At 54.8% G+C, this 27,886-nt stretch overlaps 10 protein-coding genes across 10 annotated transcripts; 4 read left to right on the forward strand and 6 right to left on the reverse strand.

Annotated features, from left to right (window-relative positions):
- Window positions 1-66: 66 nt before the first annotated feature.
- Window positions 67-1,234, forward strand: M421DRAFT_6757 (uncharacterized protein; the record flags this gene model as incomplete). Its single annotated transcript, XM_033596415.1, has 2 exons — window positions 67-577; window positions 645-1,234. 2 exons carry the CDS (start codon window positions 67-69, stop codon window positions 1,232-1,234), a joined length of 1,101 nt encoding a protein of 366 aa, XP_033447106.1.
- A 758-nt stretch (window positions 1,235-1,992) lies between these two features.
- On the reverse strand, window positions 1,993-3,524 carry M421DRAFT_66940 (candidapepsin-4 precursor; the record flags this gene model as incomplete). Its single annotated transcript, XM_033596362.1, has 2 exons — window positions 1,993-3,330; window positions 3,453-3,524. 2 exons carry the CDS (start codon window positions 3,522-3,524, stop codon window positions 1,993-1,995), a joined length of 1,410 nt encoding a protein of 469 aa, XP_033447107.1.
- Window positions 3,525-4,660: 1,136 nt separating this feature from the next.
- M421DRAFT_66650 (replication factor C subunit 4) lies at window positions 4,661-5,774 on the forward strand (the record flags this gene model as incomplete). Its single annotated transcript, XM_033596341.1, has 2 exons — window positions 4,661-4,752; window positions 4,805-5,774. The coding sequence occupies 2 exons, from the start codon at window positions 4,661-4,663 to the stop codon at window positions 5,772-5,774; spliced, it is 1,062 nt and encodes a 353-aa protein (XP_033447108.1).
- Window positions 5,775-8,189: 2,415 nt separating this feature from the next.
- On the reverse strand, window positions 8,190-9,855 carry M421DRAFT_422463 (uncharacterized protein). Its single transcript, XM_033593170.1, has 3 exons — window positions 9,221-9,855; window positions 8,987-9,164; window positions 8,190-8,938 (listed from the first exon to the last, which is right to left on the reverse strand). The coding sequence occupies exons 1-3, from the start codon at window positions 9,373-9,375 to the stop codon at window positions 8,378-8,380; spliced, it is 894 nt and encodes a 297-aa protein (XP_033447109.1). The 5' UTR covers window positions 9,376-9,855; the 3' UTR covers window positions 8,190-8,377.
- A 450-nt stretch (window positions 9,856-10,305) lies between these two features.
- Window positions 10,306-12,263, reverse strand: M421DRAFT_422464 (reptin). The gene is made up of 4 exons (XM_033593171.1): window positions 12,214-12,263; window positions 11,720-12,166; window positions 10,812-11,672; window positions 10,306-10,759 (listed from the first exon to the last, which is right to left on the reverse strand). The coding sequence occupies exons 1-4, from the start codon at window positions 12,220-12,222 to the stop codon at window positions 10,667-10,669; spliced, it is 1,410 nt and encodes a 469-aa protein (XP_033447110.1). The 5' UTR covers window positions 12,223-12,263; the 3' UTR covers window positions 10,306-10,666.
- Window positions 12,264-13,506: 1,243 nt separating this feature from the next.
- On the forward strand, window positions 13,507-16,296 carry M421DRAFT_6762 (uncharacterized protein; the record flags this gene model as incomplete). The annotated part of the gene is made up of 1 exon (XM_033596423.1): window positions 13,507-16,296. One exon carries the CDS (start codon window positions 13,507-13,509, stop codon window positions 16,294-16,296), a length of 2,790 nt encoding a protein of 929 aa, XP_033447111.1.
- Window positions 16,297-16,868: 572 nt separating this feature from the next.
- M421DRAFT_6763 (uncharacterized protein) lies at window positions 16,869-17,516 on the forward strand (the record flags this gene model as incomplete). The annotated part of the gene is made up of 1 exon (XM_033596425.1): window positions 16,869-17,516. One exon carries the CDS (start codon window positions 16,869-16,871, stop codon window positions 17,514-17,516), a length of 648 nt encoding a protein of 215 aa, XP_033447112.1.
- Window positions 17,517-19,064: 1,548 nt separating this feature from the next.
- M421DRAFT_102262 (uncharacterized protein) lies at window positions 19,065-20,495 on the reverse strand (the record flags this gene model as incomplete). Its single annotated transcript, XM_033586752.1, has 4 exons — window positions 19,065-19,273; window positions 19,323-19,650; window positions 19,701-20,301; window positions 20,389-20,495. The coding sequence occupies 4 exons, from the start codon at window positions 20,493-20,495 to the stop codon at window positions 19,065-19,067; spliced, it is 1,245 nt and encodes a 414-aa protein (XP_033447113.1).
- Window positions 20,496-21,048: 553 nt separating this feature from the next.
- Window positions 21,049-23,289, reverse strand: M421DRAFT_66933 (uncharacterized protein; the record flags this gene model as incomplete). Its single annotated transcript, XM_033596360.1, has 1 exon — window positions 21,049-23,289. One exon carries the CDS (start codon window positions 23,287-23,289, stop codon window positions 21,049-21,051), a length of 2,241 nt encoding a protein of 746 aa, XP_033447114.1.
- Window positions 23,290-25,472: 2,183 nt separating this feature from the next.
- Window positions 25,473-26,545, reverse strand: M421DRAFT_102264 (uncharacterized protein; the record flags this gene model as incomplete). Its single annotated transcript, XM_033586753.1, has 3 exons — window positions 25,473-26,251; window positions 26,318-26,432; window positions 26,501-26,545. 3 exons carry the CDS (start codon window positions 26,543-26,545, stop codon window positions 25,473-25,475), a joined length of 939 nt encoding a protein of 312 aa, XP_033447115.1.
- Window positions 26,546-27,886: the final 1,341 nt, after the last annotated feature.

The raw sequence follows: 27,886 nt of genomic DNA on the forward strand, positions 1-27,886 counted from the left end.
TCGCAGCAGGCAATCCCACGATCCGCGTTCGGGTGGTGCCCGCGTGGCTGGGCTGAGCGGGTCGCCATGAGCGACGAGACGCCCGCAGAGCGCGTCAGCCGGTTCCACGAACACACCAACACCAACAGCAGCATCCGCGCGCCGCCAGACGAGCTGTGGAAGGACGTCGGCATCGAGCGCCTGCTGGACAAGTTCAGCGACGAGAACGACTCGACGCCTGCCGTGCGCCGGCCATACCACCCGCGCAAGATGATGGCGCCCACCGGCCACCGCAAGAGCCCCTCGACGCCCGCCGCGCGCAAGCAGAGCGATGCCGCGGCCACGGTCGCCACGGCCGAGGGCACGTTTGGCCGCTTCGGCCGCGTCTTCGCCAACGTCTTCGGCGGCGTGCTGGGCAAGCGCAAGGCGGGCCTCGACGACGCCGCGCCTGAGCCACGGCCCGACGCGGCGCAGGCGGCGCTGGATGAGCGCAAGCGGGCCGCCGAGGAAGCGTACCACGTCGCGAAGGCGCAGGGCTTGCTGCCCGCGCCCAAGGTGTTTGTGCGGCCGGGCACGGCGCCGCGCGCCTGGTCGGCTGGTACGTCGTCGATGCACTCGCGGTCTTCGATCCGCGTCGTTGACGGCGATGAGACTGACGCGCCCAGATGGTCCAGCGAGCGGGCCGAGACGGCGCGCGCCCCCGACCCCGCGCACGCCCGGAAGCGTCGCAAGAAGTCCGTCGAAGAAGGACCTCGGTAGGCAGGAGAAGCTGTCCCGGCGCGTCAGCAGCCTGGAGCTCAAGCTGGCGAGCGCGAAGAAGGAGCTCCAGTCCGTGCTCGCAAACGAGTGCATCCCCGCCGTCCCGCCGCTGCCCGCACACGTCTCCACCGACGACGCGGCGCCGCTCAGCCCGTCCTTCGCCGACGACGGCCGCGTCTCGCCCGTCCCCTCGCGCCAGCCCAGCCTGAAGCGTGCCAGGCGCGACGCGTCTACGCGGCTGAAGCGCACGAGCAGCCGCCTGAGCCGGAAGGTGTCGCGCAACAGCATGCGGGAGGACAGGGAGGAGGAGCGGGTCGTGGTCATCAAGCCGGGCGGCGCGGTGCCGCCCGTGCCGGCCATACCACAAGACGCCACAGGCAGGCCGGCCATACCACAAGACGCCACGGGCAGGCCGGCCAGGGTTTGCGGCGGCGGCGGCGGCGGCGGCGACGACGACGACGACGGGTACGGCGGGCTGGGGCACGAGATGTTCTGAGCATCTTTCCTTTGTCCTCGCAGCGTCCCTGGTTTGGTGTTTGGGGGGTTTGCATAGGCGTGGTTTCTTTTCTGGCATTGCATCTCCCACCAGTGTTCCCACCAGCGCGGAAAAGCCCATGGGCTACGATTTTCACGACGACACGGCTCTGTTCTGCGTAATTCCTGGGTGGAATACATCCTTGACTCTATATAGGCTGCTTGCTGGCACAACCGGGAACACATCCTTTCTACATGTATTGCTTGCTGGCGCAACTAGGAATGCATCGGTACATCCTTTTCGTATGTACTGCTAGGAATACATCCTTTTTGCATGTACTGCTGGGAGTACATCCTTGACTCTGTTGTAAGGGGCGACGCTGACACGATGCAAGTAGAGCCATTTAAAGCAGAGCCATGCATGTGTAGAGCCCTGTATGTGTAGAGTCCTGTAAATGTAGAGCCCTGTATGTGTAGAGCCATGCATGTGTAGAGCCATGCACGTGTAGAGCCATGTATGCACAGAACCATGTATGTGTAGAACCATGTATATGTAGAGCCATGCACGTGTAGAGCCATGTATGTATAGAACCATGTATATGTAGAGCCATGCATGTGTAGAGCCATGTATGTAAAGAACCATGTATGTGTAGAGCTGTTTTATGTACAATTAATCTATGCACACCAAGCCCATGCACACCACGCCTTGAACGCCGCCGATGCAAACTAGTCATGCGGACAGGTGGAAATAGGAAACTCGTTGCACGTGTCGGCGGCGGTTCAGAAGCCGTTGAAGCCCATTAGCATCGCGGCGCCGGCGCCGGCCAGCCACGGCGCAGCAGTCGCCATGGCCATCGCAGCGCCCGTCGAGGCGGCGCCTGTGCCCGTGACGGACGGGCTGTTGACGCGCGGTCCACCGGTGCCGACCGCAGCAGTGGAGACGGCGTTGGCGACGACGCTGGCGCCGGGCACGCCCGAGGCGCCGGCCTGGATCTCCTTGACGTTGGAGCTGGTGGCGTTGAAGTTGGTCTGGGCGAGCGAGATCTCGTTGTTGTCGAGGTCGTACACGACGTATGCGGAGCGCAGGAACGTGTCGCCGAGGACGGACACGCTGCTGCCGGCGGGGCCGATGCCGAGGATGCACACAGGCTGGCCGCGGCTGACGGCTGCGGTGATGACGAGCTCGTTGTAGGGGACCGAGATGGTGACGCCGCTGAAGCCAAACTCGAGCGATCCATCCTGGTTGGCGAGGTCGCAGTCGACAAAGGCAGCGCCCTGGCGCGAGTCGTAGCGGGCGTTGAACTGCGTGTACAAGGCCGTCGCGACGGCGTCGGGGAGGTACATGAGCGAGGAGCCGGAGTCCAGGAGCACGGCAACGTTCGAGTTGGAGAACAGCGACGTCTTGTTGCTGCCAACGCCCATGTCAGTGAGGGCAATGATGAACTCGGCATAGACGCCCTGCTCTTGGATGATGGGCAGCGTGCTGAGCGTGCCACTGTACTTGTCTGTGTCGACGCCGCCGAAGAGAATGCTGCCCGTCGAGGCGTCGAGGTCGTTCAGCCACAGCGAATATGCGTTGGCGCTGATGGCCTTGTCGTTCTTCAGCTTCTGCGGCAGGTTGGGGTACTCGTCCAGATTGAAGCGGTTGACCTGCACCTCATTGATCATGTAGCCAATGCCGAGGATGCCCTCTGGCGAGCTCGACGTGTATCCAATGCCGAACTGCATGTTTTGTATTGTCTGTCCGCCGAAGCGTAACGTGTCGGTCGCGTAGTCGCCCGAGGCGCCCGAGCCGTCGACGTACGAGATGTTGAAGGCATTGTTGACAAACTCATATGTCGACGACTCGTTTGCGTTGTACGTGCCAGAGTCGCCGCACTGGTTGCCGCGCTCTGTGCACAGGCTCGACTTGTACGAGTTGACCCACAGGTCGCTGCTCCCTGTGTCGATATGCAGACGGAACGTCTGCTCTGGTGTGCCAAGGGTTGCGTTCGCGAAGTAAAGAGTCTCTAGATTGTCGAGCGTCTGCTGGACGGTGCCTCTCCTGCGCAGCTGGTCGTGGGCAATGGGGTCGTCGACGATTCTGCGCTGGATGTCGAGGCCGACTACTCTGGGGCTCTGGTGCCGTCAGTACCGGGTCAAGCAAGGGTGGGCAGGAACGCTGCGACTCGCGGATAAGGCGCCCGACCGGGAGGATTTCGCTTCGCAGCGTTTTCTGGGGAAGCCAAGACACGACTTACCTCTCGTGACGCCAGCTTCAGCGCAGCCGCTGACGACACCAACTGGGCAGCAGCAAATGTGGAGTACTTCATGACGGGTCTTGGTATTACGGATTCAGGCCGGGCGGCTGTCTATATGTGACGGGCGCCGGTCGACGCGGAGGTGGCTCGTGGAAATCTGACGCGCAACAGGTCGCAGTCGGACTTTGGGTGAGCCGGACTATGTGTAGCAGGCTGCTGAATGCGTAACAGCGGCTAAGTCAAGGGTCTGAGGACACGAGGGATATAATAATAAATAAAATAGAGCGACGGTACAGCAGAACAAGCAGACAAAGCAGCGGTGCACAATAGGCGCGGGCGTGGAAGACTTATTTGTGCAGGGGGCGATCAACTAGCTGCCCAGCAGTGATGACGACGCTCATCGAGGCTGGTCTGGAAGACAAAAGGCTGCGTTGCTGCGGACGCTGCTCGGATCGTGCGGCTGCCCATGGAGCCGCTGCACTTGCCGATTTGGAACGTCTACGAGCCAACCAGACGCCGGCCAGCGCTGGTCCCCAGCCAGAGCATTGCGTCGCCGTGGCGGTGCTCTCCCTTGAGACGTGATTTGCGAACAACCGTTTCGACATCTGCCTCGACGCAGACCGAGCCAATAGCGGCGAGGCGCAGGCTTGACCGAGCCTGAGACAGCGACAATTGCAGTTTCTGCGTCGCCGGAAAGCACACAGAGGTGGCTGGCTGCCTCGTGACTACTGGTGTCTTGCGTATCGACTTGCGTATGCACTGCACACCACGCGCCCAGTCATGGCAAGTCTCAGTCATCCTGGCTTAAAGCCGGCGCTTCTTGCACTTCTCCAGTGCCTAGTCCGCGCCGGCGTCAATACTGCGTGCATCGAGACGGACAGTTTCTTCTCCTCGTGCAAAGCTTTGCTGCAGCGTCAGGCAGGGCGAAAGAAGCTTCAGCACGCATGCACTTGAGTCGCCGAGGAGATCAAGCTTCTAGAGCTTTGACGCAGATGAGGAACCAGGTGCAGATCAGAACACTGCACACACCATAGTAACCCTTTCTGTCCTGCTCCGGCCACAGCAGACGCTGGACAGGCACCTCGACCATGACGTCGGCGTCAAGCCACCATCTCGATGTCACGTGATGGCGCTAGCAAGTCAATCGCGTCGTGCGCGTCTACGCGTAGCTGCAGCCCCTCCAGCAAAGTCGACATTTACCGCACACCATGTCGAAAGGAGAGTCTTCAAAGGCAGCCGCCAGCAATGGCGTGCGGGCGGACCCCAATGCAGCCGGAGGCGCCAATTATGAGCTGCCATGGTAATCATCGTCCTTCACCGGCCTCGCTGCACTCGATCTAATGTCCAAACAGGGTCGAAAAGTACCGGCCCGTATACCTCGACGATGTCGTTGGCAACACAGAGACGATTGAGCGTCTCAAGATCATCGCAAAAGACGGGAACATGCCTCACATGATCATCTCTGGCATGCCGGGAATCGGCAAGACCACATCGATCCTCTGTCTGGCACGACAGCTGCTCGGCGACGCCTACAAGGAAGCTGTGCTCGAGCTCAACGCCTCTGACGAACGCGGTATCGACGTGGTGCGAAATAGGATAAAGGGCTTCGCCCAGAAGAAAGTCACACTCCCTCCCGGCCGCCAAAAGCTCGTCATCCTCGACGAAGCAGACAGCATGACCAGCGGCGCCCAGCAAGCCCTCCGTCGAACCATGGAGATATACAGCGCCACGACCCGCTTCGCATTCGCCTGCAACCAGTCCAACAAGATCATCGAACCCCTCCAGTCCCGCTGCGCCATCCTGCGCTATGCCCGCCTCACAGACGCCCAGGTCGTGCGCCGCGTCATGCAAGTCTGCGAAGCCGAGAACGTGCAATACTCGGACGACGGCATTGCGGCCCTCGTCTTCTCCGCAGAGGGCGACATGCGCCAGGCGCTCAACAACCTGCAGTCCACAACCGCCGGCTTCGGCTTCGTCAACGGCGACAACGTCTTCAAGGTCGTCGACAGCCCGCACCCCATCAAAGTCCAAGCCATGATCAAAGCCTGCCACGAGCAGCGGATAGATGACGCCATGACGACGCTGAAAGAACTGTGGGATCTGGGCTACTCGTGCCATGACATAATCAGCACCATGTTTCGCGTTACCAAGACGATTGATACGCTGAGTGAGCATGCCAAGTTGGAGTTTATCAAGGAGATTGGGTTCGCGCACATGCGCATCTTGGAGGGTGTGCAGACGCTGCTCCAGCTCAGTGGATGCATTGCGAAGCTCTGCAAGATCAACATGCAGCCGCAGCTGTTTGTCATGCCATCCAAGTAAGGCGAGAGAGAGATTTGTATGCATTTAGCCTGGCGTTTGGAGTGTCACATACGAGGATGCAAAGGTAGAGATAGCCATGGAGGTACCAGCATGGACAACACGAAATTGGCCAAACACCCATCCCGTTGTCTTTCGACAGCCTTGTCAAGTCACGCACTCTCGCTCTCCCCCTAGGCACCTCGTCCTCGTCCTCATCCTCATCCTCGTCCTCGTCCTCATCCTCATCCTCATCCTCATCCTCGCCCTCATCATCCCCCCGCTTCGGACAGCAAACATGCACCACTTTCCCCCTGCCATTAATCCGACAGAAATGCGGTTTCCCCACACTCCCGGACTCGTCGGTGTCGCCGCATCGCTCTCTGCGTGCTCGGAACGCACCTCCAAGAAAGACGAGTCCGACACAACATCACCGCTGTCGAGGGCGTGTGCCACATCTCGCATTCTGGTAGTGGGGGCGGGCAGCAGTCTCATCACGAGGCTTCTGCGCCGACTGCGTGGTCGCGCGCTGTCTTCGTCGGGGATAGCGCAGGGCTGCGCCTGTTGCTATGCCGAGGGCGAAATGTGCGGCTTCGCTGTGCAAGGAGGAGAGTCAGGTTGTGGAGGATATGAATGCGTGTGCTCTTTGGTTTGGCGCTGGTAGATGCGGATATGGATTTCTACATGTGTTGGGACGTGCGTGTTATTGTCGTGATTGCTGGGCTTTTCTTGTTTGTCGAAGGACTCGTTGTTCGGTCGAGCATGTCTTGTTCGCGGTGGAGGAAGCTGCGAGTGCGCAAACTGGTAGTGTAGTATCTTGCTTTGTTCCTGCTTTCACAGACGCAACATTGCCAGGCTTTGAGTAGAGGGTGAAGTGGCACAGATGAGGTGGTGAGTCTTTCAGGCAGTCGACGATGAGATCTTCTGAGAAGTTTCCTCCCCCGCTTGCTTCGATTTTGCCAACTGCCGGCCTGCAACTGAACTCCGTGATCTTCTGGCTGGCTAGGATGCTTCGGAGTATCTTAGGAGCGATCAGACACTGTGCGGCATCAAGGACTCGCAGCTTCTTCTCCGACAAGAGAACGTTCACTTGGCGAGAGGGCTCACCAAGGTCAAATTATATTCCTCCTCCCTCGTCACATTTATAACACTTGTGACAGTATCAAAACTGGCGCAGTCTGCCCACAAATTATGGAAATTGAGATCCTCGTTTGAAGACTACGCATCTACTGGGACACGAAAGAGACGATATGGCATGCAAGTGGGATACTCTCACTCACCTGCATTTTGAAAGCACAACAGTTGCGTCTTCATGAGCTATGACAACGGAAATAGCGGACTGGCTTTGGAGATGACACGGACCCAAGAGACGTAGGTCAGTATGTAGTTGATTTTCGGCACGTCACTCTTGAGCGGCACTGATGCTCGTTCGGCCGCTCGATACTCCGGTGCTCATTCACCAGGCCAGCCTACTTTGTAACGCCAGGCAAGTGCAACATTGGTACCCTGCATATCAAAGTCAGAGTCTGTTACATATAGTAAGGGAGTTGAGTATTCACCCCGGACCTTCGGTTCACGAACATCTCTACATGATCGCTAATGTTAGAGTTCTAACCCGGTGGTATGCTCGCAATCCCAACCTCCACACCACCTTCGGACCCCTACATCATCTGGGCCCGAGTATGCCAGATTCACGAGCCAAGTTTCGCGCCACCAAATTCCGCTCCCGATCCCAACGCATGGACTACGCCCATTCAGGTAGCAGCGGGTATACAGATCGTCGAATCGATGGATATCAAGAGCGTGGTTCGGCGCGCGCCGTTTCCGCTGTAGGGTGCTGAGGCTTGCGCGGAGTTCTTCTTCGATGGGAAGAACCCCGCGAGCAAGGCTACTGGACGGCCTTTCTGTGACACGCATTATGCAAGGCGGATGTAAAGGAGACCTTTATGTAGGTCATCAGAGACGAGTGAGATGCGGCAGGAATGAGCCCCTGTAGCTCGTGCGTGCCGTTGGTAGAAAACCACAAGACATGGTGCATGGTAGTGACGTCCAGACAATCGAATCTGCTGCAGTATCTCTGTGTTCTCAAGGGAAGGCGTACACGCCAAGTTGTCCAAGTACAGGTGCTACTTGGCGTAGATCCGGTGAAATGTGCAGGTGTTGAACGAGGTCCGCATTCCTCAGCCATGTTTCTCGGATTTCTGAATCATAGACTCTCGGTAGGCTACTCGGCGCACCTGAGTGCTTTGTGTTTCGGCGTAGAACCTCGGTCGATGGAAGAATTTGTCGAAGGTGCTGCCCGATGCTGAAGGGGTGCAGGCGTTGATTTGATGGTCTATGTTGCAGTAGTTGGAGCATTTCACGAGTGGTACGAAGTAATCTTCGAAGCTGCCGTTCGTGGCAATACTGCTGAAGCGACGTAGGAGTGGTTGTTCTGAGATCCTGTTGACAATCATCTCATTCCCAGTAGCGCCAATTATCAGGATTGCAGAGAAGACATATGCTGCATTTGACTCAAACGAAACGATGTGGTATCTTGCGCCAGTAGTGCTATACCAAACTCCGTACAATGCAATGCTAAACCTGGATCCCAACATGTCAACACTAGTTCACGGCCAGCTGGCCCACTACGCCACCTGCGCCTGCTCAACTTCCTTCTTCCTCTCTTCCTCTTCTTTCTTCTTCCTCTCTTCCTCTTCTTGCCTGATTGTCTCTTCAGTCTTCTCCCACACCTTCGCATTAGGGTTCCATTCATGTCCATTAAACAGAGTGTTCACCAACGCGGTCTCCTTGTATTCATCCGTCAAGATCTTGTCGTAGCTGTACGGCACCTTCGCCATGACGCCCTCAAACATCGTCTCGCGCAGGGGATATATCTCGTCGGTGCGGTAGCGGTGGTAGTTCTTGCAGCTCCAGATGCCCGGTTGGCTGTCTGGGTGTGTTTCCGAAAGACCGGTAATGTCGATGAAGAGCCCGTTACGGAGGTCGATCCAGCGCGCGTCAATGATGTTCATGCCGTTTCCGCGTTCGCGTTGCCAGATCCATGGGTTGACGTCAAGGAGAAAGCTGCGTTTCACTTGCCCGTTGTCGGACGTGTACGAGTAGTTGGTCTGGTTGTAGGCTTCGCCAAGATGGCGAAGGGTTGCGCCGCTAACCTGGGTATCGAGATCGAAATCCCATGGAAGTCGCTGTTGGTGTCAGCAACGAAGCAAATACTTACGAGGGGTCTCTCATACCTGACCGTTCCACCACCAGCCTAGCAGGGTTCCGTGGGCGATCCAAGTGTCGAGGTCGTTTGAACGGAAGAAGTCCAAGTATGCGCGTACCATGTGCTGTTGTGTGTCCCTTCGCTCTTCATCAGAGACCACGCCGTGGAAGTAGCGCTTATCATAGTGGCCGAGCGTGTTATCGCCTCTGCGAAAGTATGAGTGCTCTGACTGATGACCTAATCGAAGCTTCGTGTGACCTACCCGGGCTCATGAAAATACTTGCCATCCCCGTCTCTCTTCACAATCTCGCTCTCTGACTCTTGCGATGTGTGCGTTGAGCTGTCGAGGTTTGATGTTGGTGCTGCCAATGTGGATACGAACAACGCCGCCACGACGGCACATATCGACAGTCTCATGGCGAGGCTGTGTCACTGCTCCAGTATCGATGTCGTGATAAGAAGATGGCGCTCTGGTTGTGTGGTTGCCGTCAGTAGTTAACAGAGCGTCAAATCGTCCGGAGGGGTGTTTGATTTTGCGGAAATCTGTTGGAAGGCGATATCGGTTCCGGCAAGGAGGTCGCGTGTGTGTGTCTTAGGTGTGAAAGAGCGTACAGGTACAGGAATTGACTCGGCAGTCGTAGCCAACAGGTGGGTATAAGGCAAGAGCGGGAAATGCAGAGTACACAAGAAAAAGGGAGTATGAAACAAACTTCGCCCACGACGCGCACGCTTACTATTTGCTCACCTACCCACACAGCCCACCTTTTCCTATCACATCCTCTGCTTGTGCCCATGTTACCCCGGAGTAGTCGGCAGTCGCAACCCAGGCCAGGTCGACCCAATAGGCATAGCTAGCGCTGTTCGACCCGAGTGCCGAGTGCGAAATGCTTGTTTAAATGTGGGACGGCCAGTTACGCGCGGCCGTTGGAGATCAAGCATTGCGATAGGACACGGCAGCATGTCGATGGAGCGACACCAAGACCGCCTATCCGCTCAAGAGATGGATGGTGCTGCAGGAACGCCTGCATTGTGCGGCTCGTAAACCGGTTTCGCTGTGGTTTTGTGGTCACTTTGCACTCGTTGTGAGGGTGAAAGATTGGCATCCTGAGCCTAACGTCAGGCATTCGCGTCCCATGTCTATGTCGCGTGCGTTATGTCCGCAAAGGGCTGCGCCGGTTTGATTGCCTCGTCAGCGCTCCACACTAGTTAAGACTGCGAGAGGTCGTGACGTATGCTCTTCTACGCATGCTTCATTTCCACATGTGCTGTTTTGGACACGCCAAGAATCAGGGTTTGCTTCCCTCCTCGTGGATGTTACGTTCATTCAACTTCACCGTGTTGAACAACGGCTTTATTACACTTTAAATTATCTAAAGGGGCTCGGTGCAGTTGTTGCACGATACATAACAACTCACGTTTCGGAAGAAATACTATCCTTCATGCCCGGCAACAAGAGACGATAAGACGTTCACGTTAGCCTGTCACAGGGCTGCAGGCTCATGCAAGGTCTCACTGAGCAACGCTCCCCTTCGCACAACGTCTTACTGTTTCAAGCAGACGTTCGGCGAGCTGAACTTTCTATTCGGTCGCAAGCAATAATAGTTCTGTTATTACAAGTCGCGACTTTTGCGGGCGAGAACACTCTATGCCCAAACGCTCGACCCATTGCAACCTCCCATACGCCTAGAAGAGTGAACGCTGCATATGCTTATGAGACGTCCATGGCCTCGGTGCCGTTGGTGACGGTGAACGATACATCGCCTGCATCGCCAATCAGGCGCTTCTCGGACTCGTTGACGAACTACATCGCATTAGCATCAGAAAACCCAGTGGCACTTTAGCACATGACTTACCTTCACACTCCGTGTAGGGTCATAGAACAGGGAGAAGCTGCGCTGGACGTCCTCGATCGTAACCTCTGGCCCTTGCCTCTTCTTGCGCACCAGATCTGAAGTAGTGATGAGGTTGCTGGCGTATCTCAGCCCGGTCTCCAGGCCAATCTTGGTAAGCAGTGCCAATGCATCAGGCGAGATGTCGACCTCCTCTTCCTGTGCGCGTATTGAGATGATCTGCTGCATCTCTTCCGAGTTGTACGCGTGTGTGCTGACTATAACCACGCGATCTAACAGATCCAGTGGTAATCCATGTGGCGATCTGTAGTCGGTTCCCCTGATTTGTGTGTTTCCCCTGTTGCTTGCCATGATGACGATGGGTGCGAGCTCGTCCTCAAGGGCTCTGTTGATGAAGGAGAAGCACTCGATGTCGAGCATGTGAACCTCATCGATAAATAAGACACCGGGCACAATCACAGCCTTTCCTTCCTCTTTCCATTCAGCCACCTTGGTATTGATCTGATCGCGCACTTCGCTCCGGATCTCGCCTGTGTCACCGGAGAAGAGGGCTAAAAAGCCTTGCGATCTCGAGTTGATGACATCGATCTCGTGCAGGCTGACCGTGTGTACCACTTCGCGCCGTTGCTGGAGCTCTCCTTCAGGACATTGGACAAACTTTGTGTCGATGCCCATGGCGTCGTAGTCCCTCGATCGTGTGTAGGAGCGGCCGAGTTTCGATATCTTGCCTGATGCTTTGTCGATCGAGATGATGTCGCCTGCCATGATCTTTTCCTTAGTCATGGCATCGATCATCTTGGTGCCCATATCGTAGATGGTCTCCATGTCGGTCGTCTTGATTGTGAGCTTGCCCTGCTTATTACTCTGCAAATGTTCAGTACCGTCCAGAGTCAATCTTGCTTCATACATACCCCTGTGATGCTGCGGTCAATCTGGATCTCAACGACTTCGCCTTCAATGACCTCGCTCTCTTCTGTTATCCGTACGCCAATGGACTTGCGGAACGCCTGTGTAAGCGCCTCAGTCTTGGACATCTCCAACGAGAAGATCTCAGACGATGCAAGCGTGGTGAATGGAACGTCTGGTCCCAACGACTGTGCCATACCCATTGCGATGGCTGTCTTTCCAGTGCTTGGAGGCCCAGCAATCAGGACTGCGCGCCCTGCGATCTTGCCTTCCTGTGCCATTCTGAGGATCACGGCGGCGGCCTTGCGCGCCTTCTCCTGTCCGACAAGTCCCTGCGACGATGCTTTCGGCTCGAGCGTGTCTGGCTCCACTCCCAGACCGCGAATGTGCGAGTGCGCCGCGATGAGGTTGAGCCCGCGGAGCTCTTTGCTCTCAGCGATGGTTGTGATAGGCTGTAGTTCATCAGTGTGATTCCTAAAGCGCTCAAAGCATCACCTACGACAGCCATGGTGACGTGGATTCTGTGTTGGTAAAGAAACTGGAATTGCGCTTCGTTCGCGATCTCAGTTGTGAGAGCTCATCGCGACTTCTTAGCGGTGGCCCGTGCCCGACGCGGCGCGCCTACCTTCACTGCATACATATAAACTTCCGGCTCGCTCCACCCCTCCCTCTGCACTTCCACTTTATATAATAAATTGCCCGTCGATCGGAGCTACAGAACTTTACGTACAGGCCCCTATTGGTGCTGTGCATGACATGCAAGCTCAAGCAGATCAGCAGCTTCAAACGTTTCGACACGGGGCGACACCAAATTCGCCAGGTATGTTAGCCTGAGCCTAGATATGACTCGTTCCTTACGCGCCGGGGGCAGCCATTCCCTTACGCGTGCAGCTTATTCAGATAACTGCGAACGTTCGCTGTCGTGTCGAGCTGGTTGCTCCACTCACGCGCTAGTGGACCGCTGTGTTAGCGTGTCATGTGATCTTACTTTGCCTTGAAGAATTGCTGACTATGTTTTTGCGCAGAACACAACTGAACACCGGTGAGACTGTTGAAAGTTGGCTTTTCGGGCCTATGGATGCGCGGAAGAGGCCTGCCGCACCGCGGTCTCGGGGTAACAGTCCCCCAACGAAAGGGAGGCGCCGATTAGAGCAATCTTCTATAACAGACAGGGTTAGACTGTCCCAGGATGGATGAAGGTACCACGGCTAACAGGATGCTATAGTACGCAAACGCAGCATACTCTAGCCATCCCCCTAGTCCTCCATCTTCCAGGAAGAATTCTGCTCCTGGCGTGCCAACCAATACGCGGACGGGACCTGCGCCTTACTCAACGAATATACGTCGTGTTGACCAGAACAGACGAAGCAGCGACTGCAGTGCGGTCAGCGGTTTTGAACTATCTCAGAATGCTGGGAGACAAGTAAGCTCCCGAAAGCCAAGTACAGACCACAGTTCATTGCATGTCATTTCGCCAATGGGCAATCGCAGTGGATCTAGTACACCTGTGCAAGTCGCGTCCCTTGTACCTTCCATGCGGCCTGTGGCACAGAAAGCAGTGGCTGGCGCACCTATGGACACTTTGAATGCGTTGCGGGCACACAAAGCCTCACATGCCGTGAGGGTGTCGCAGGCAACTAATAATGCCACCACTCAGGAGGTGAAAGTGCTAAAGGCACAGGTGAGAGCTGCTCAACTACAAGAGGCTCAACTTCGCTCCGAGTTTAAAAAACTCGAGAGCCAATTCAAGCAATTCGAGGATCATCCAGCTCAGTTAGCAGCACTAAAGGAAATGGCTGAGCAACAGCAACAAGCAGCAGCCAGAGGGCCTTCGCCAGGAGACATCAACAACCGGCTCAGCTCTCTGGAGAACGCAAAGCCTTCAATCGAAGTGACTCAATTCGTCGAACTGCAATCAGTTGTGCAGGCCATGAAGACCGAAGCCACGAAGCTTGACCTGGTCCCAGAACAGCTGAAACAGCTGCAAGCAACGGTCGCGCAGTACGACGAGAAGATTGTGGGGGCTTCTTCAGAGAACGACAAACTCAAGACTGAGGTGGATCGCCTCATGTCTATGAAGGAAGACGTCAAGAAAATCAAAGAGCAGCAAGAGCAGCAGACTCAAGGACAGGCGTTAAGAACAGAATCCATCAAAAAAATAACCCAAGCAGTAACTAAACCTGACGTTGCGAGGTTGGAGGCCATTCAGACCAAGCAACAAACAACGATTGAACAGCTGTCGACGAAAGTTATTGGGAGCCAGGGGGACATCGGAGGCATATTGGCGAGGGTTGAAACAAACAAGAAGAGCATGAAAGACATGTCGACGACAGTTGATGCAGCCCAAAGGATCACCAACGAGCTGGAGGTGTACAATCTGCCGAATTCGGAGGTTCTAATGGATAAAATTGGCCAGGTCGAAAGGCATGAGGCTAGAGCCTACCGCAAGTTTGGCACACTCGAGACTGACTTGACAAGGCTACGCGACGAACAGAAAGACTTGAATAAGGACATTGAAGAGTTCATCGGGCTAATCCGCGCCAGATTTGTCGAAACGAACAGTACAATCATTCAGAGAATCGTGGACCTGGAAGGTAGAGCACACTCTCTGCTAGCAGAGCAGGACAGGATCTCAAATCACGCAGGCAAGCATCACATCACCCCCAAGGATTTTGAAGAACTTCAGGAAGTTGTTTCTGGGCTTGGAGAGGGCCAGGAGAAGTTGGTGAAAGACGTGACAGAGATAAAGGTCATCATTGGTGAGCTTGAGAACGAAAGCCCGACCAAATCCGCCCAGGGCGTGCAAGCGGATCTCTCGAAGAAACGAAACACGGTCATCGATCAACTCAACGAGATCCGGAAGGAGCAGGTCAGCCTCCACAGCCAACAGAAGTCTTACCAGACTGAGTGCGACAAACTATCCGAGGAACAGACTAAATTCAAGAAAATTTCGAAGAGTCTTGAGTCCCGCGTTCCGGCTTTTGACAAGACCGTCGACCAGGTGAAGGTCCTAGCAAACGCACAGACGGATCTTAACAATGCACAAGAGGAGGCCCGACTCCGGATCACTGCGCTAGAGACGGCTTCAGTTCCTGCCGCAACCCAGAGTCACTCCGGTAGAAATGACCACGTCGACATGGTCGCCGACTCGTCCAGGACTAATGGCCTTGAGAACAGACTTCATTCCGTTGAAGACCACATTGGAGGGGCCGACGGACTGAGCACGCGCTGGGAGGTGTTCCAGAACAACATTGGAAAGCTGAAAGAGGATATCGTCAGATGCCAAGACGGCATGGAAACTCTCCAGAACAGCATCATCGGTATCTTTAAAGAGTTTTTCGACCCTTTCAAAGCATCGGTTGATGGGAAGCTCATGGAGCATGCCCAACATCTTACGCAGGTCCATGAGAGTTTGGCAAATTTGCAAGGCAAAGTCGAAGAATCGCGACGGGAATGTCCAGCCGCTACGTTCTCAGCTCCCCAGCTGGCATTGATCCAGAGCATGGTCCAGAGCGAGACCGAGGTCAAGCAAGACCTGTCTCAACTGAGAAACATCGTGCATACGGAGGCGGAACAGCGAAACGCAGCTGTTGAAGACCTGAAGCGGCAAGTAGCGGCAAAGCAGGATATCGTAGCCGCAACGCAAGTGGTTGATGTTGTCAAGACTGCTGTGCGGAATCTCCAGGCTCAGTATGACAACATATCGACGGATTCTCTCCACCAAAAGATGGTACATTGGTTCATGCAAAACTACTCCCAATCCTCAGCAAATATGGCCCAGCTCGCTGTGATACAGCACGAGGTCACCCAGCTGCGGAAGTTCACAGACGTGATCACTCGTATTCCAAACAGCGCACAAACACTAGGCTCACTTGCGCAAATCGGCCCACAGCTCACAGCGCTGGCTCAGCTATCGCCGGCTACTGAAGGAGCACCTGGGCTACTGGCAAAGACTAGCGAGTCGTTGAAAACGGCTATACCCTCCTTTGACTCGAACCACTCCCCTATTGTAAGAGCGGAATCACTGACGGCCCTCGAAAAATCGATTGCCACGTTACAAACTGAACTTAAAGCTAGTATTGACAACGCCCGCAAAGAGTTCGAGACCAAGGCTAGCAAGGAGCACGACCAACGGGTCCATGCCGAAACCTCCATGAATGCTTCGATCCAGGATCTGATCAAGACGACTGAGAAAGGAGTCGATGAGCGCGAGAAAGCAGAGCAGGAGATTCTGTCTACTAGCATTGAGATGTTCAAGGAGCTCGAGAAGGGTCAGATGAAGACGCAATCCGACCAGATGGTGCAGCTTCAGAAGGCGCTAGGTCAGCTCCGCTCCGATCTCGACAAAGCGCTCAACGACTTCAACGATCCCAGGAACAAGGAGCTCCTTGGTTGGCTCCCAAGTCTGTTCCTGCACGTCGGCCAATTGCAGTGGGTCGTCGAGGACTTAAACCAAAACTTGCCGAAAGGAGGATTTAAGGTCGAGTGGAACTTTGATTGGAAAGACAAGTTCCCTGTGCCCTCACCCTTCCCAGATAGCGGTGACACTGCGGGCAAGGGCAAAGGCAAGAAGCAGGCATAATTGCAGCCTTCCCACGTACAACAACATCGTTTATTTCATAATTAGTCCCCTCCTCCGGTATTCCAATATCGGCGGTCAAAGCGTTGTTTCAGCATTTCAGCATTTGGCGGGGCGGGGCGGGGCGGTCAGTGCTTCTCAAGCCATGCCTTCCTCGTTCTCGCTACTCGTTCTGCATACGATCACAGCGTTTTTGGGATTTCAAACAGATACTATAGCAGCAATGACTGGGTTGCAGTAAATATTGCCGAGAGCATCAGTTTCGCCTTCGTGATGCCCGCTACTATCCCAGAAAACAGCCAACCACAGCATTAGCACCAATACTATCCTTTGAGACTCTACGTACTAGAAAGAAGTTCTTAGTAGATTTCCCGTAAGACTCGCGCATCGCAAGTAATCCAGCAAGGATTCGTCTCTCAGGCACGCCCACGCAGAATGCGGCGATAAGAAATCGCGCTACTGGTACTCCGCTCAAAAGTTCGCGTGGAGCTTCGAAGCTCCAAGCCGCACTGCAACGACGCTGACTTCGAAAGTCCTCCTGTTACTCTCAGACCCAATCGACAGTAAAAAACACAATGGGGCCTGCATATCGACCGAATACAAGAACATGGGCATCCCACGCACCCTCCCCCGCTACGAAATCTGACGACTCCGCAACCGCAAACACAGACGTAGACGCAGACGCAGATGAATCCATGGCCGACGCCGCACCAGCAGATGAAGCAGAAGCTACCCAAACTACACAGGACGCAAAGGAGCGCAAGCGCAAAGAGAAGGAAATACACATCCTGCATCAAACCACCTTCCGCAAACCCACCTGGTCCTACTTCCACCTCACCCTCGTCACACCAGGCACCGCCTCACAAACACCCTCGGCCTCCGCGACACCCTCACACTTACACGATGTCGACGCGCTAACCGTCTCTACCCTCCTCATGCAGCCGCTCATAGCGTACCTTGGCATCACGGGCTCCGCTGTGCCTATCGATATTCTACATACTCAGGGCCGCAACGCGTACGTGCGCATACCGAGGCAGGATGCGAGAGCTTTCCGCGCGGGACTGAGTGGCTGGATTGGCGGGTGTGATTCGGGCAGTGTGCCGGGCGTCAAGGAGGGTGGCAGGGTGAACGTTGCGTGGAGGGTTGTTGCTGAGGGAGGGAGCTTGGGGCTGTTGAGGGGAGCAGGAGAGGAAGTCTTTGGATCGAACGGAGTTGCTTACTGATTGTGAACGCATGCTGGGGTCCTCTAAAGCGCTGAAATTAGTGCTTGGAGGGCGTCATGTATTCTTGAAGATCCTAGACCGACCTCTCCACGCCCAGATCTAAGCATCCGCGATACGCTCGTCAACAAGCTCACAGAACGCCTTCTGGATTGAAAATGAGCAGCAAGGATGTCGGGGAGCCTGCAAGCTCACATCTTAGGATGGTCCGGCAGTACAAAGCCTGCATGGCAGCACTCGCGATACAAGCAAGTTGTCCGAGCGGTATCTTCGGGGCTCCTTCCAGGAGGTGTCTGCAACGACGACGATAACTATTATCACATCGACCGCAACGACCACCACGACCAGCTCTGCGTGCCCATTCGCGAGTTCTGCAGACAGGGGAACCTTGCGATGAAGAGGGAACAATAGTCAAAGCTGTATAGAGGACTACTCATGCGAGCATACCAGATGCCGCCCCTTCGTCAACAGCCTACCCATCTCGCGCCCTTCGCCCAGGCATACATATCTGAGGGCTGTATCCGCCTCAACATCAAGCCCATGGTGGCTACAAACACAACCGCAACCGCGCCTCTAGCAGCCACGAAAGCTGTGTTGACTACAACCGCTTGCACCTCACCCACTCTGCTCTATAAAGCTACGGACTGCAACACTCCAAGCGCCACCTTAATCGGGTGCCGAATGGAGCATGCTGTATTGTAGGCGGCATTGTGCAGTGCGCAGAACAAGCTGTCCGCGGTCCTATCTTCAGCCCACCCGCCAGCAATGGCGCTGCACGGACTGCGCATCCTCTTGCTGCGTGGACGATTTCGGCGAGGGCAACCGCTATAACATGTCTTCGGCTTGTGAGCCACTCGTTATGCTCAGACTTATACCGGTAGTAGACACTTCAGACAAGGAAGCTCGGGCTCAAAGCCGAACTGGCCGTACATGCTGTGCAATCATCACAACTAATGGCTTGCAGTACAGCACCTGAATGCTTACGTCGACTTGTCCACAGCTGTGAGCTAACAGAATGATGATGGATGTAGTGGGCCGATCAGTGATGTGCGATTCCAACTGAGGAAATCGAACACTTTCCTTCGATGTCAGATCATTTCAGCTCACAATGTGAAAGACAAAAGAATGTGATCAATTGAGAAACGAATCCTCCCGGCCTTGTGATGTACCACGTTTCTTTTCAATATTTCGTTTGCGAATATTCGGACCAGTCGTGTAGATGGTCTGTGTCGTACGCAGGTCTCCAGCGACATCCGTCATTGCCTTTGCGGGCTTGAGGCCTTTGATCTGCTTGTCAATGTTGGCAATGTACTTGTCCTGCTCGATCCACTCCCGCTCTTTCAACCGTTTCCATTTCTTAACCACATCCATTCCCGAGACGTCATTCTTCTCCTTCATAGGCTCTTTACCTTTTTCCAGGGCAGACTTATCTTCGCTCACAACAGAGACCGCTTTCTCGTTCGATTGGTGCTGGTCGTCGATCCCCTTGAACCGCTCAGACATCTCGTCCTCATCCTGCAGCTCGAGCTGTTCTCCAGAGTTCCGGTTGTTCTACCACCCAGGCTGCTGGGGGCCGCTGTGTCCGCCCTGGTGACCACCGTAGCCAGCACCTTGCTGGCCATAGCCACCCTGACCCTGACCTGGAGGTGGAGGGTACTTTTGTGGTGCGCCACCGTACTGGTTGTGCTGGTGATTGTCGTAGTTCTGGGGGCCACCGTAATAGCCTTGGCCGCCTGAGTGGGCAGGACCTCCGTAGCCAGCTGTACCAATTAGCTTATGCTTGAGGAAAAGAAGTTTGGTAACACTCACCCTGTGCGCCGTAGCCACCAGGTCCTTGCTGTCCATAGCCTCCGTGCTGTTGAGGCTGGCCACCGTACCCTGCCTGAGAGCCGTACTGGCCCTGGCCCTGGCCGTGCTGTTGAGCCTGAGGACTTCCGTGCTGTTGCTGCTGGCCGCTGTAGCCACCATGTTGCTGAGCAGGCGATGGCGATGCGTAGCTTTGCTGTCCTTGAGAGCCGCCGTGTTGCTGGCCACCAGGCTGGTATGACGTGGCCGGTGCGCTACCAGTGTATGTTCCGCCTGATGAGGCGCCGGAGCCGTGGGTGTATCCGAAGTCGTTGTTGGAAGGCTTGTTGTGCTGCGTTCAATCAGTAAAGCGTAGTTAGACGTAGCCGTGAAATGACTCACCGATCCACCACCCATCAGACTACCGAGCATGCCTCCAAGGCCGCCACCGCTCGACGACTGGGTACCGTGGCTCTGATTGCTTCCACCGTGACTGCTGTTGCTGCTGCCACCAAGCAGTCCTCCCAGCGCACCAAGTCCGCCGCTCGACTGGCCGCTGCTCGACTGACCGCTATGACCAGAGCCGCTCTGCTTTCCTCCACCGAGCAGCGATCCAGCTAACTGGCCAACGAGGTTACCAGAGCCACCACTGCTGTGTCCTGACGAGCTGTCGTGGTTCTGCTTTCCACCGCCAAGGAATGAGCCCGCAAGCTGGCCGACAAGGTTGTTGGACCCGCCGCTGCCGTTGCTCTGCTTATTACTACCCATGAGCGCATTCATAGCGAAGCCGCTGAGCGAACGATCGCCGGTCTGTCCATCGCCACCGATACCTCTTGATCCATCAGCGGTATCGCCAGGGCCCTCGGAGCCGGTGGGCTTGTTGTAGGGATTCGTGTTCTGCGCGGGTGTGCCGTGGTGGCTGCCGCCGATGGGTGCTTCGCTCGTGGGGAGGTCCCATTGCGAGACGCCGGTGCTGATCTGGACATAGTAGTACTTGCGACTCCTGTGTATGTGTTAGGTGAGCATAGTGGGGCAGGTATGCGCGCTGCTGTGACGGCAATGTTGCAAGGCGCATGGGTTTCAGACGCACGAATTGTCCCACTGGGCGATCCAGCCGGAAGGCAGCTTTGGCAGATTGGGGTCCGTAGGGCCCGAGTCGGGAGAGGTGGGCGGGTGAGGAGGCGTGGGCGCAGCCATGTTGGGCTTCGAGGGGCGCGGGGTAGTATGAAGCGGCGACGATAAGAATGCTCTTGTCTGAGATGCGCGTGGGAAGAAGTTCAGGGCGGGAGGTGCGGCTCAAGTTGTACACAAGCTGCTTAATATGAGGCAGGAGCGATGACCTTGTCTGCTAGCGGTCATTGAACGTAATGCTCTCAAACGGCTATGCGAGCATCCCTGTCCGGCGTGCGTCAGTGGTCTCTGCATAGCCCCCGAGCTTCAACTTCGTTGGAACCTCAAGAGACTGCAAAGCCACACTTCTGGTAGAACACCGATCATGAACAATTAAGCAGTCCGTAGGAGCTATCGATGGATTGGAAAGTAGGCAGCCTCCAATCTTTCCTGCATCAAGTGACTATAACGGTCAAGGTGGAGCCCAACGTACGTTAGGCAGCCCGATCCATACCCAATGCTGAGCAAATATAGAGGTACTTGTACAATAACTCTGTCCAACGCCAGCCCAATTACCTGAGTCTATAATATCCTGATGTCACGAGCCGTAAAACATGCCCTTTCCCGTTTCCAAACGCCTTTACCAAGCATATCCGCCTTCATCGGCAGCTTCGTCGTTGCCGTTCCATTCGTCATCGCCACTGGGCTCAGCATCAAGGAAGTCAGCCTCGGCGTAAATTTCCTCTCGGGGTCGGAAATTGTCGATGCGGAAGATGACCGTGTGGCAGCGGCCTTGCACAAAAGAGACCTGCTCGTCGTCTTCAGCCTCTCCATCGGACCTAGATGCTTCAGACTCCTCATCGTAGCTTGCATTTGCCCCGGCTCGCGAGCGAAGACGGGTCGAACCCCATCGCTCGTCTTGTATTTTACGCCTGGATACGAGCGGCGCGTCGCTGTCGCTGTCATTTGAAGCTTGACGTTTTGCCAGCTCCTCTGACACGCCCTCAATGAAAGAGTCAACCTTGTCCTCTCCCTCTGGTTGAGTAACCCCCGGTGCTGAGGACATCTGCTCCTCTTTCCATAGCTTAAAGGCCTTGAATGAGGCAAGGTGGGGATTTGGTGGCTCCCACTTTCTTACGAATACAGCCTGGAAGGTAGCGCTCCACTTCCTTCTGAATTCAGCGCGTTGCCGCCAGTCGGTGTCAACCATGGCAATTATCGTGAGATCCTGCAGATTGGGCAATCCTTCAGCTGAATCTATCAGCGACTGAAAGAAGTTGCCGGCTGATGTAGAGTTCCATTTGCGCAAGTATTGCATGTCGAGGATACGCAAAGTCGAAGGCCAAGTGGGAATCTCGTCTTCCCCAAGCAGCGAGTCGTAAAGAGGCTCGTTGTCGGACGACATGACGAGAGAGCTGTAGTATGTCGTATCCATGCGCAGCATCTCAAGCCTCGGGCAAGACTGTTTCAAGTCAACCAGGAAACGCAGGTCAAGTGCTTGGTTGTGGTGCAGAACGAGCTCTTCCAGATGCGCGCCGTGAGTAGTCAGAAAACTAGATAGTGCATATGAGAGGAGCTCTCCGCAGTTGATGATGCTCAAGCTGACAAGGTTCGTTGGCAGGAGGGGTAGAAGACGACCTCTGACGATACCACAAGTCTCGAATGTGAGCGACCTCAAATTCTGCAGGACAGCCAGTGCAGACCCGACCAGCTCTTCCATGGTAGGTGCCGTATTGTCATCCTCCTCCTCCTCATCTTCGCGAGAAGGCTCTGGGTGGTACTTCACCAACGTGACTTCATGTAGGCTCCGAAATGCTTGGTCACCGTGTATGCTCTTCATCCAGAGTGGGCCTCGCGGACAATATGTGCTATTCCACCGCCAGCTGCGAAGGCGCAAGTCCGTCTCGCGCAGTGCGGTAAAAAGCTCATCTGGGTAGACCCATCGACGAACTCGTCGCAGTCGCCCGCGATAGGGTGGTCTGTCAACTGGGTCAAAGATATCAATCTCGCGGAGTGTGGTCAAGGCTTTGACAAGTGCTGCTAAGTCGGCTACGCTGTGCGTGGGGTCAGTCAGTGTTGACATCTGAGTGGCATCCAAAGTCAAGCGTTTCGGCATTACTGGATAGTCTTCATGCGCGCCGGTTGGTTTGTGTATGAGGTGATAAACGAGGTCCCTGCGATTTTGGCTCATGGCGAAAATAGGTGGGTTGCGATAAAGGGCGGTCAACGCTGGTTTCGTGAATGTCGTACACATGCGTGCCAGTTGGGTCAACCATGAGATGGATGTTGTAGGCTTCAGATTCTCGTCATGCAAAGGATGTGACGCATATACAAAGATCTGGAGCAGAACATGATATGGCAGAGACTGCCATGCGGGCTTGTGTCCGTCAGATGGGATCATAATGGCCTCTGATGCTGTGTCTATTGCCCGGGTGGGCTTTCGTATCCGGCCAATGACCAGCTTCTGCTTTGAACGGCCCTTTTTCTTGTTCCTCTCACAACTCTCGGGTCGCGGCAAAGGTGCTGATGTTGCTTTGACTCTAGACTGTCTGGGTCTAACGTGCTCTGCAGGAATCTCGAAATCGGCATCTGGATCCTCTTCTTCGTCTGAGCTGACATCCTTATATGAAACTTTGCGGTGTCTCCTGGTCCGCGTCTCCGCTTGCTTCTTTCTCGATGATTCAGGTGGAGGGGACGGCTCTGGTGTCGTTTGACGATCGTCGTCGTCATCGTTGGTTCGGTGCCTCGTAGATCGTCGAGCGGGCGCAAGGCGCTTCCTTCTGGAGGATCGCTCATATTCAGAGCTCTCGGACAGGTCCTCATCGCTGCTAAGCTCCTTGTATGACACAGCGCCGCGCTTGCGCTTTGTAGTTACAGTCATGGTGGTGCTTGACTGTGAGTGGTCGATCGAGCGGCGAATGTAGAATGGAGCGAATGGCCGACTGTGGACGGCTATGAAGCCACGGTATCACGGTCGCATACAATCATGGAGTGATCTACCTTCGCGCTTGGGCATGCGCTGGGAGCGAGTGGGACGTGAAAGCTCATATGATGAAGATGAACCTCATGGTTCGCGACAAAGAGGCGACATCACCGAGGCACTAAGATCGTCCGCTAACTCCGGGACGACCACAGGCACGCAAGCCACACATCTGCATCCTCATAAGCAGCAAAGTACGAACGCCGCTACTCTTAATTTCCCCCAAAGATCCGGAAATACTTAGCTGTATCTCACGGAACCACTGCAGTCGATGACAACCTTGTAACGGCCCCAATACTTTTCTGCGAGGGTTGATTTGCCACTGGCAAGAACCTGGATAGGCCGTTCAAAAGAGTATCCACATCAGAGATCAACTCCAACGGAACGACTTCTGGCTGCTTGGACCGGAGGAGGATCCCTCCATCGACATCGGAAGGGCGAATGTGTCACTCTGGTACTTTGTACCCGAACACCTGGTCTGATACAGCTTCGTATTGCTTCCACCGATTGAAGGTTATTGTAGACGAAGAACGATGATAAGTTCAAGATGCCGATCGCATTGACTGAGCAATTACATCACAGCCTTGTGAACATATGGTCCGTGGCACATGTCCCAGCCTCGCTTTGACGACACGCTTTGAGGAGATATGTGCAGCAGATATTTGGCTTCTTCAACGCTCACGCTACGGAAGAGCGAGTCGGGAGGATTGTGCATCGTCTGTCTCGGCCCGCGATAGCGCTCCAAGCCCCTGGTCGCTGGAATTGTCCTTTCGGCTACGGCGCTTGGACGTGAGTAGAGTTACACAGATCGTAAGTAGTTTTAGGGTAGCATTGATAAGTTGTAGGAGCAAACACTGCACTCCAAAGTGTATGGGAACTAGTGAGTCACCCTGATGTAAGTAATTTCATGTGCAATTCTGTCCTGTCAATCGTCGAGCCGCCAATGACATCTTCGGCCCGTGTTGGAGCAAGTCGGCTTCCGCACCCATTCAGTCGCTAACTCTTCGAAGTTTGGCGTCATGTACCTCCTTTCGAAGTGCAGTAGTGCATAGCCGCAGCAACGCCGACCGTATGCAAGAGCATGCAGGTTGAGACATTTCCCAGCCAATCCCCTTCGCCAGCTTGCCACAACAACATCAACATCTGAAAACAGCAACTCGTGATCGCGACCGCGCGCCTATGCAAGGCTTTGTCGCGCGTTGAATGTGAAGCAAAGGTTACATGCCGCCCCTGCATCTGTAAAGCGCCTCAAGTAATGGTGGAAAGCAAGTGTAGCACTGAGAGCTTTACTCAAGCTCGTAGGGTGAAACACGATCTGTTGTTTGTGTCGCCTGGGCTGGATTTGACGTCGTCTGAGCTGCCACAGCACAGGGATCCCAGCCACCTCTTCTCCGCCCTACTTGTCAGGCTGCAGTAGGTCGATGTCGTGAGAGGGTGGCTTCTGATATCTGACTGGACAGCAAGAGCCGTGCATTGGCTTGCAGAACCGAAGTGCGACCTGGTACGGATAGATGCTCGCTTGAAGTGTTGAAGAGATTGCGTTGGAAGATGCCGACAGGCTGTGTTTGATTTGTAGTATTGCTACTCTATTGTTAAGTGTGTTTGTACAGAGGCCGTGAACAGAATTGATGTGCAACGTGGTTGGACAAAGTCCATATATCGTACATATTGTAGAGAGAATGGCAGGCAAAGGTGTGTCGAGCCAGTGAGCCCCGTGATGATCCTCAAAATCGTAAATAGGAACAGTAAGACATTAGGTAAGTGGCTTTTGATATCCCGGCATGCACGAAAGTGTCGAAACGCAAGGCCAGTCCACAAAATGAGACAGACGAAAGGAAGCTGAAGCCAAAAATGGACGCGCAAGGAAATTCAGGTAGTTGGCGCATCATGAGTCGCAAAAGGAATTTGTGAACGATGCCGTAACTGGAGTTCATGATCGTGTGCAGAAGCTTGCAGGGATCGTGCAGAAGACCGCCATAAGATATATGATGGCATAAACTGGTCATCGTAATGGCGTGAATGTCGTCGAATGCTTCCAAAACAGAATTGCCGCCGTGAGTGCTTTTGGAATGAAGGAAATGCTTTCATATGCCGACCGTGTCTTTAAACGAATGAGGTGTTGTAGTTCGTGGCTGAGCCTCTTCAATCCCTTCCATGCGTGTGTCTCTATCTCTAGAGCCCGCTGAAGAGGGTAAGGGAGCGGAGATAGGCGTAAAAGAAGAGTAAGTGTGATTGCGAGTAGGGTCCGCGGATCCATAGGCATGTGGGGACTGCATTTCGCTGGATTGCCGTTGGACTTTCTCTAATTCTAACGGCTGAGGGCGTGCGCGCCGTCTTTTGCCTGAAGAAGATTCAGAACTTTGTTCGTTATGCAATTGATGTTGCGGAGTCACAGTATTCGTAGGCAATACCCTGGTCGACGTTTGCGGTGGGGTGTGCGCTTGCGGCAGTTGTTCTGGGCTGGGTCCTGAAGAAGATGGTTCGGGGTGCGCCGTGATCGATTGTCGCCCTCTTCGCGGAGGTGGGTAAACCTCGCCGCGTGCTGCCGCTTCTTGCGCCCTTTGCTGCGCTTCTGCTTTTGTCGGTCTCCCTCTTTTCTTCTTGTTCGCGGGTTCGCCAGCGTTCATCGACTTGGCATAGGCAGGGCCGCCAGCAGAAAGGTATTCAGTGGCATACGGGTGAGGCGGGGGGCGAGGTTGAAGTAGGCGACCGAGTGGAGCAGCTTCTTGCAAAGGACGTTTCCTAGTAAGGTCGGACCCGGGATACATGTTCGGGGTCGGCAATGGAGGACGGCTGTAGCTTGCGCCGGAGTTCGAGTTGGCGATGTCGTGGTATGCTCTTTGGCATGAGTTGAGTGAGCGCCCTATCATGGAGTTTTAGCCTTCAGTCGAATGAACGTTGCTTGTAGGGAGGAGAGATGGGCACATACCAGGAGGAAGCGCCATGTCATTCCATCGTACTTGGACTTGGTACTCGCGAATGAAGCTGTAAAGGACATGAGAAGATACTGGAGCGGCCTTCAATATTTCGGCAAGTAAGTATATCTAATTCAGACGGTTAGCCAAATACTAATGGTAAGGGACGATCGCCCAGTCTGGGCGACGACACATACCTTCTCATGCTCTGACCATTGTCGCTCTGTCGTGGGCTGCTCCATGTTGTGCCTCTCGACTAGTGTCGAGGGCATACGCCGATAAGAAGTAGTCACGACGGATCCTAGTTAGCTGCACCCAGACAAATCGAGCATCGAACGATCACGAGGCCGTGTAGTAGGTGCAGAATGTGGGCGCGAAACACTCTCGCGCGCGGTTGAACGACAGGGTCAACAAGGAATAAAACAAACGAGAGTCTTGAAACGAAACATAAACGAGTGAGTAGAAAAGAGCATCAGAAGGACCCACGGCGGGCTCTGTTCGTCATGCCAGCGTCGGCAAAAGTTTGTTGTCAAAGAGACGAGAGTATGAGGCTGGTTTAGGAGAGAGGGCAGTCCTCATGAAATTGTGGACGCATGTCGTGCATACTTAGCGCGAAGGTAACGGGCCACGCCTTTCCTCACCCTAACACATTCCAAAGCTTCCAGGACCTCCCGCTGCACATCTCCTCGATTGGGAACTGTGGAAGGACGACGCAGCTTTGATCAGCCCTGTGAGCTTCCACGACTTGCTCACAAAGTCATGCCGAAGAAGCAATTGGGTCAAGCTGCAATAGGTACCTCGATGTCGATAACGCTTCGACACCGAATTAGCCAATCGCTAGTGATCCCTGCACGTCTCACCAGGGAACAATCCTGACACAAAACGGCAGGATCCTCCCACTGGCTCAGTGACTCGGGCCTTCAGAGTGTTTCTGTGTCCTTATCCAAAGACATGCAGGGCCTCAAAAGCTGGAATGTGAGTAGTGTACCGGTAAACTCACTCTCGAGGCAGTCAATGATGCAACTGAGGGCGACATGTACTTTCGAGAGGTTGTTTACTGGCTGGTGAGATGTGTTCTTTGGCGCTTCTTCGTGCCGCTAGTGCCCGAGCCCTGGAGACGAGCTCGATCGAGCACGGTCCACGAGTCTTTATTGTCTGAGAACCATCCAAAATCAGCAACGGCAGTTTCAATCGTAAGGGCGATGGCATATCCTGTTACCCAGTATAAAAGGGTTGCAGCTGTGTAGCTCAATGGCTGGCATTGTGCGCATTCTTATATCCATCAGTGACAGAAATTCACGCCTGCATTTGCTCGCCACGTTGCACCAACCAGCGCGTTGAGTTTGAGAAACTCTTACAGCATTTCCCTGTGCAGATGCAAATATTTGGCCCAACTGCGAGAGAGCGGGGCGTCTCGTTGTGTAGCAGCTTTTGGGATGCTCTATGGCGCAACCTCTAGCGGCTGACGTTGATGTTGCCATTATTAGGTAGAAGACTGTTGACAAGCTGATCGCTTTCTCGTGCTATCGTTTGAGACAAGTGGGGTTTACGGGAGCTTAAAAATGCTGCGCGGTGCGCTTTCC

Source organism: Didymella exigua, assembly GCF_010094145.1.
Source record: "Didymella exigua CBS 183.55 unplaced genomic scaffold M421scaffold_20, whole genome shotgun sequence".
Classification (NCBI taxonomy): Eukaryota; Fungi; Ascomycota; class Dothideomycetes; order Pleosporales; family Didymellaceae; genus Didymella; species Didymella exigua.

Excerpts from the sequence above, each read along its gene's own strand:
- M421DRAFT_422463 (XM_033593170.1), bottom strand. The coding sequence starts at position 9,375 with ATGAGACTGTCGATATGTGCCGTCGTGGCGGCGTTGTTCGTATCCACA. Across the intron at positions 9,165-9,220 it reads AAGTATTTTCATGAGCCCGG|AGGCGATAACACGCTCGGCC; the intron begins GTAGGTCACACG and ends ATACTTTCGCAG. Across the intron at positions 8,939-8,986 it reads GCTGGTGGTGGAACGGTCAG|CGACTTCCATGGGATTTCGA; the intron begins GTATGAGAGACC and ends TGACACCAACAG.
- M421DRAFT_422464 (XM_033593171.1), bottom strand. Across the intron at positions 11,673-11,719 it reads TTGACCGCAGCATCACAGGG|AGTAATAAGCAGGGCAAGCT; the intron begins GTATGTATGAAG and ends GAACATTTGCAG. Across the intron at positions 10,760-10,811 it reads ACCCTACACGGAGTGTGAAG|TTCGTCAACGAGTCCGAGAA; the intron begins GTAAGTCATGTG and ends AATGCGATGTAG.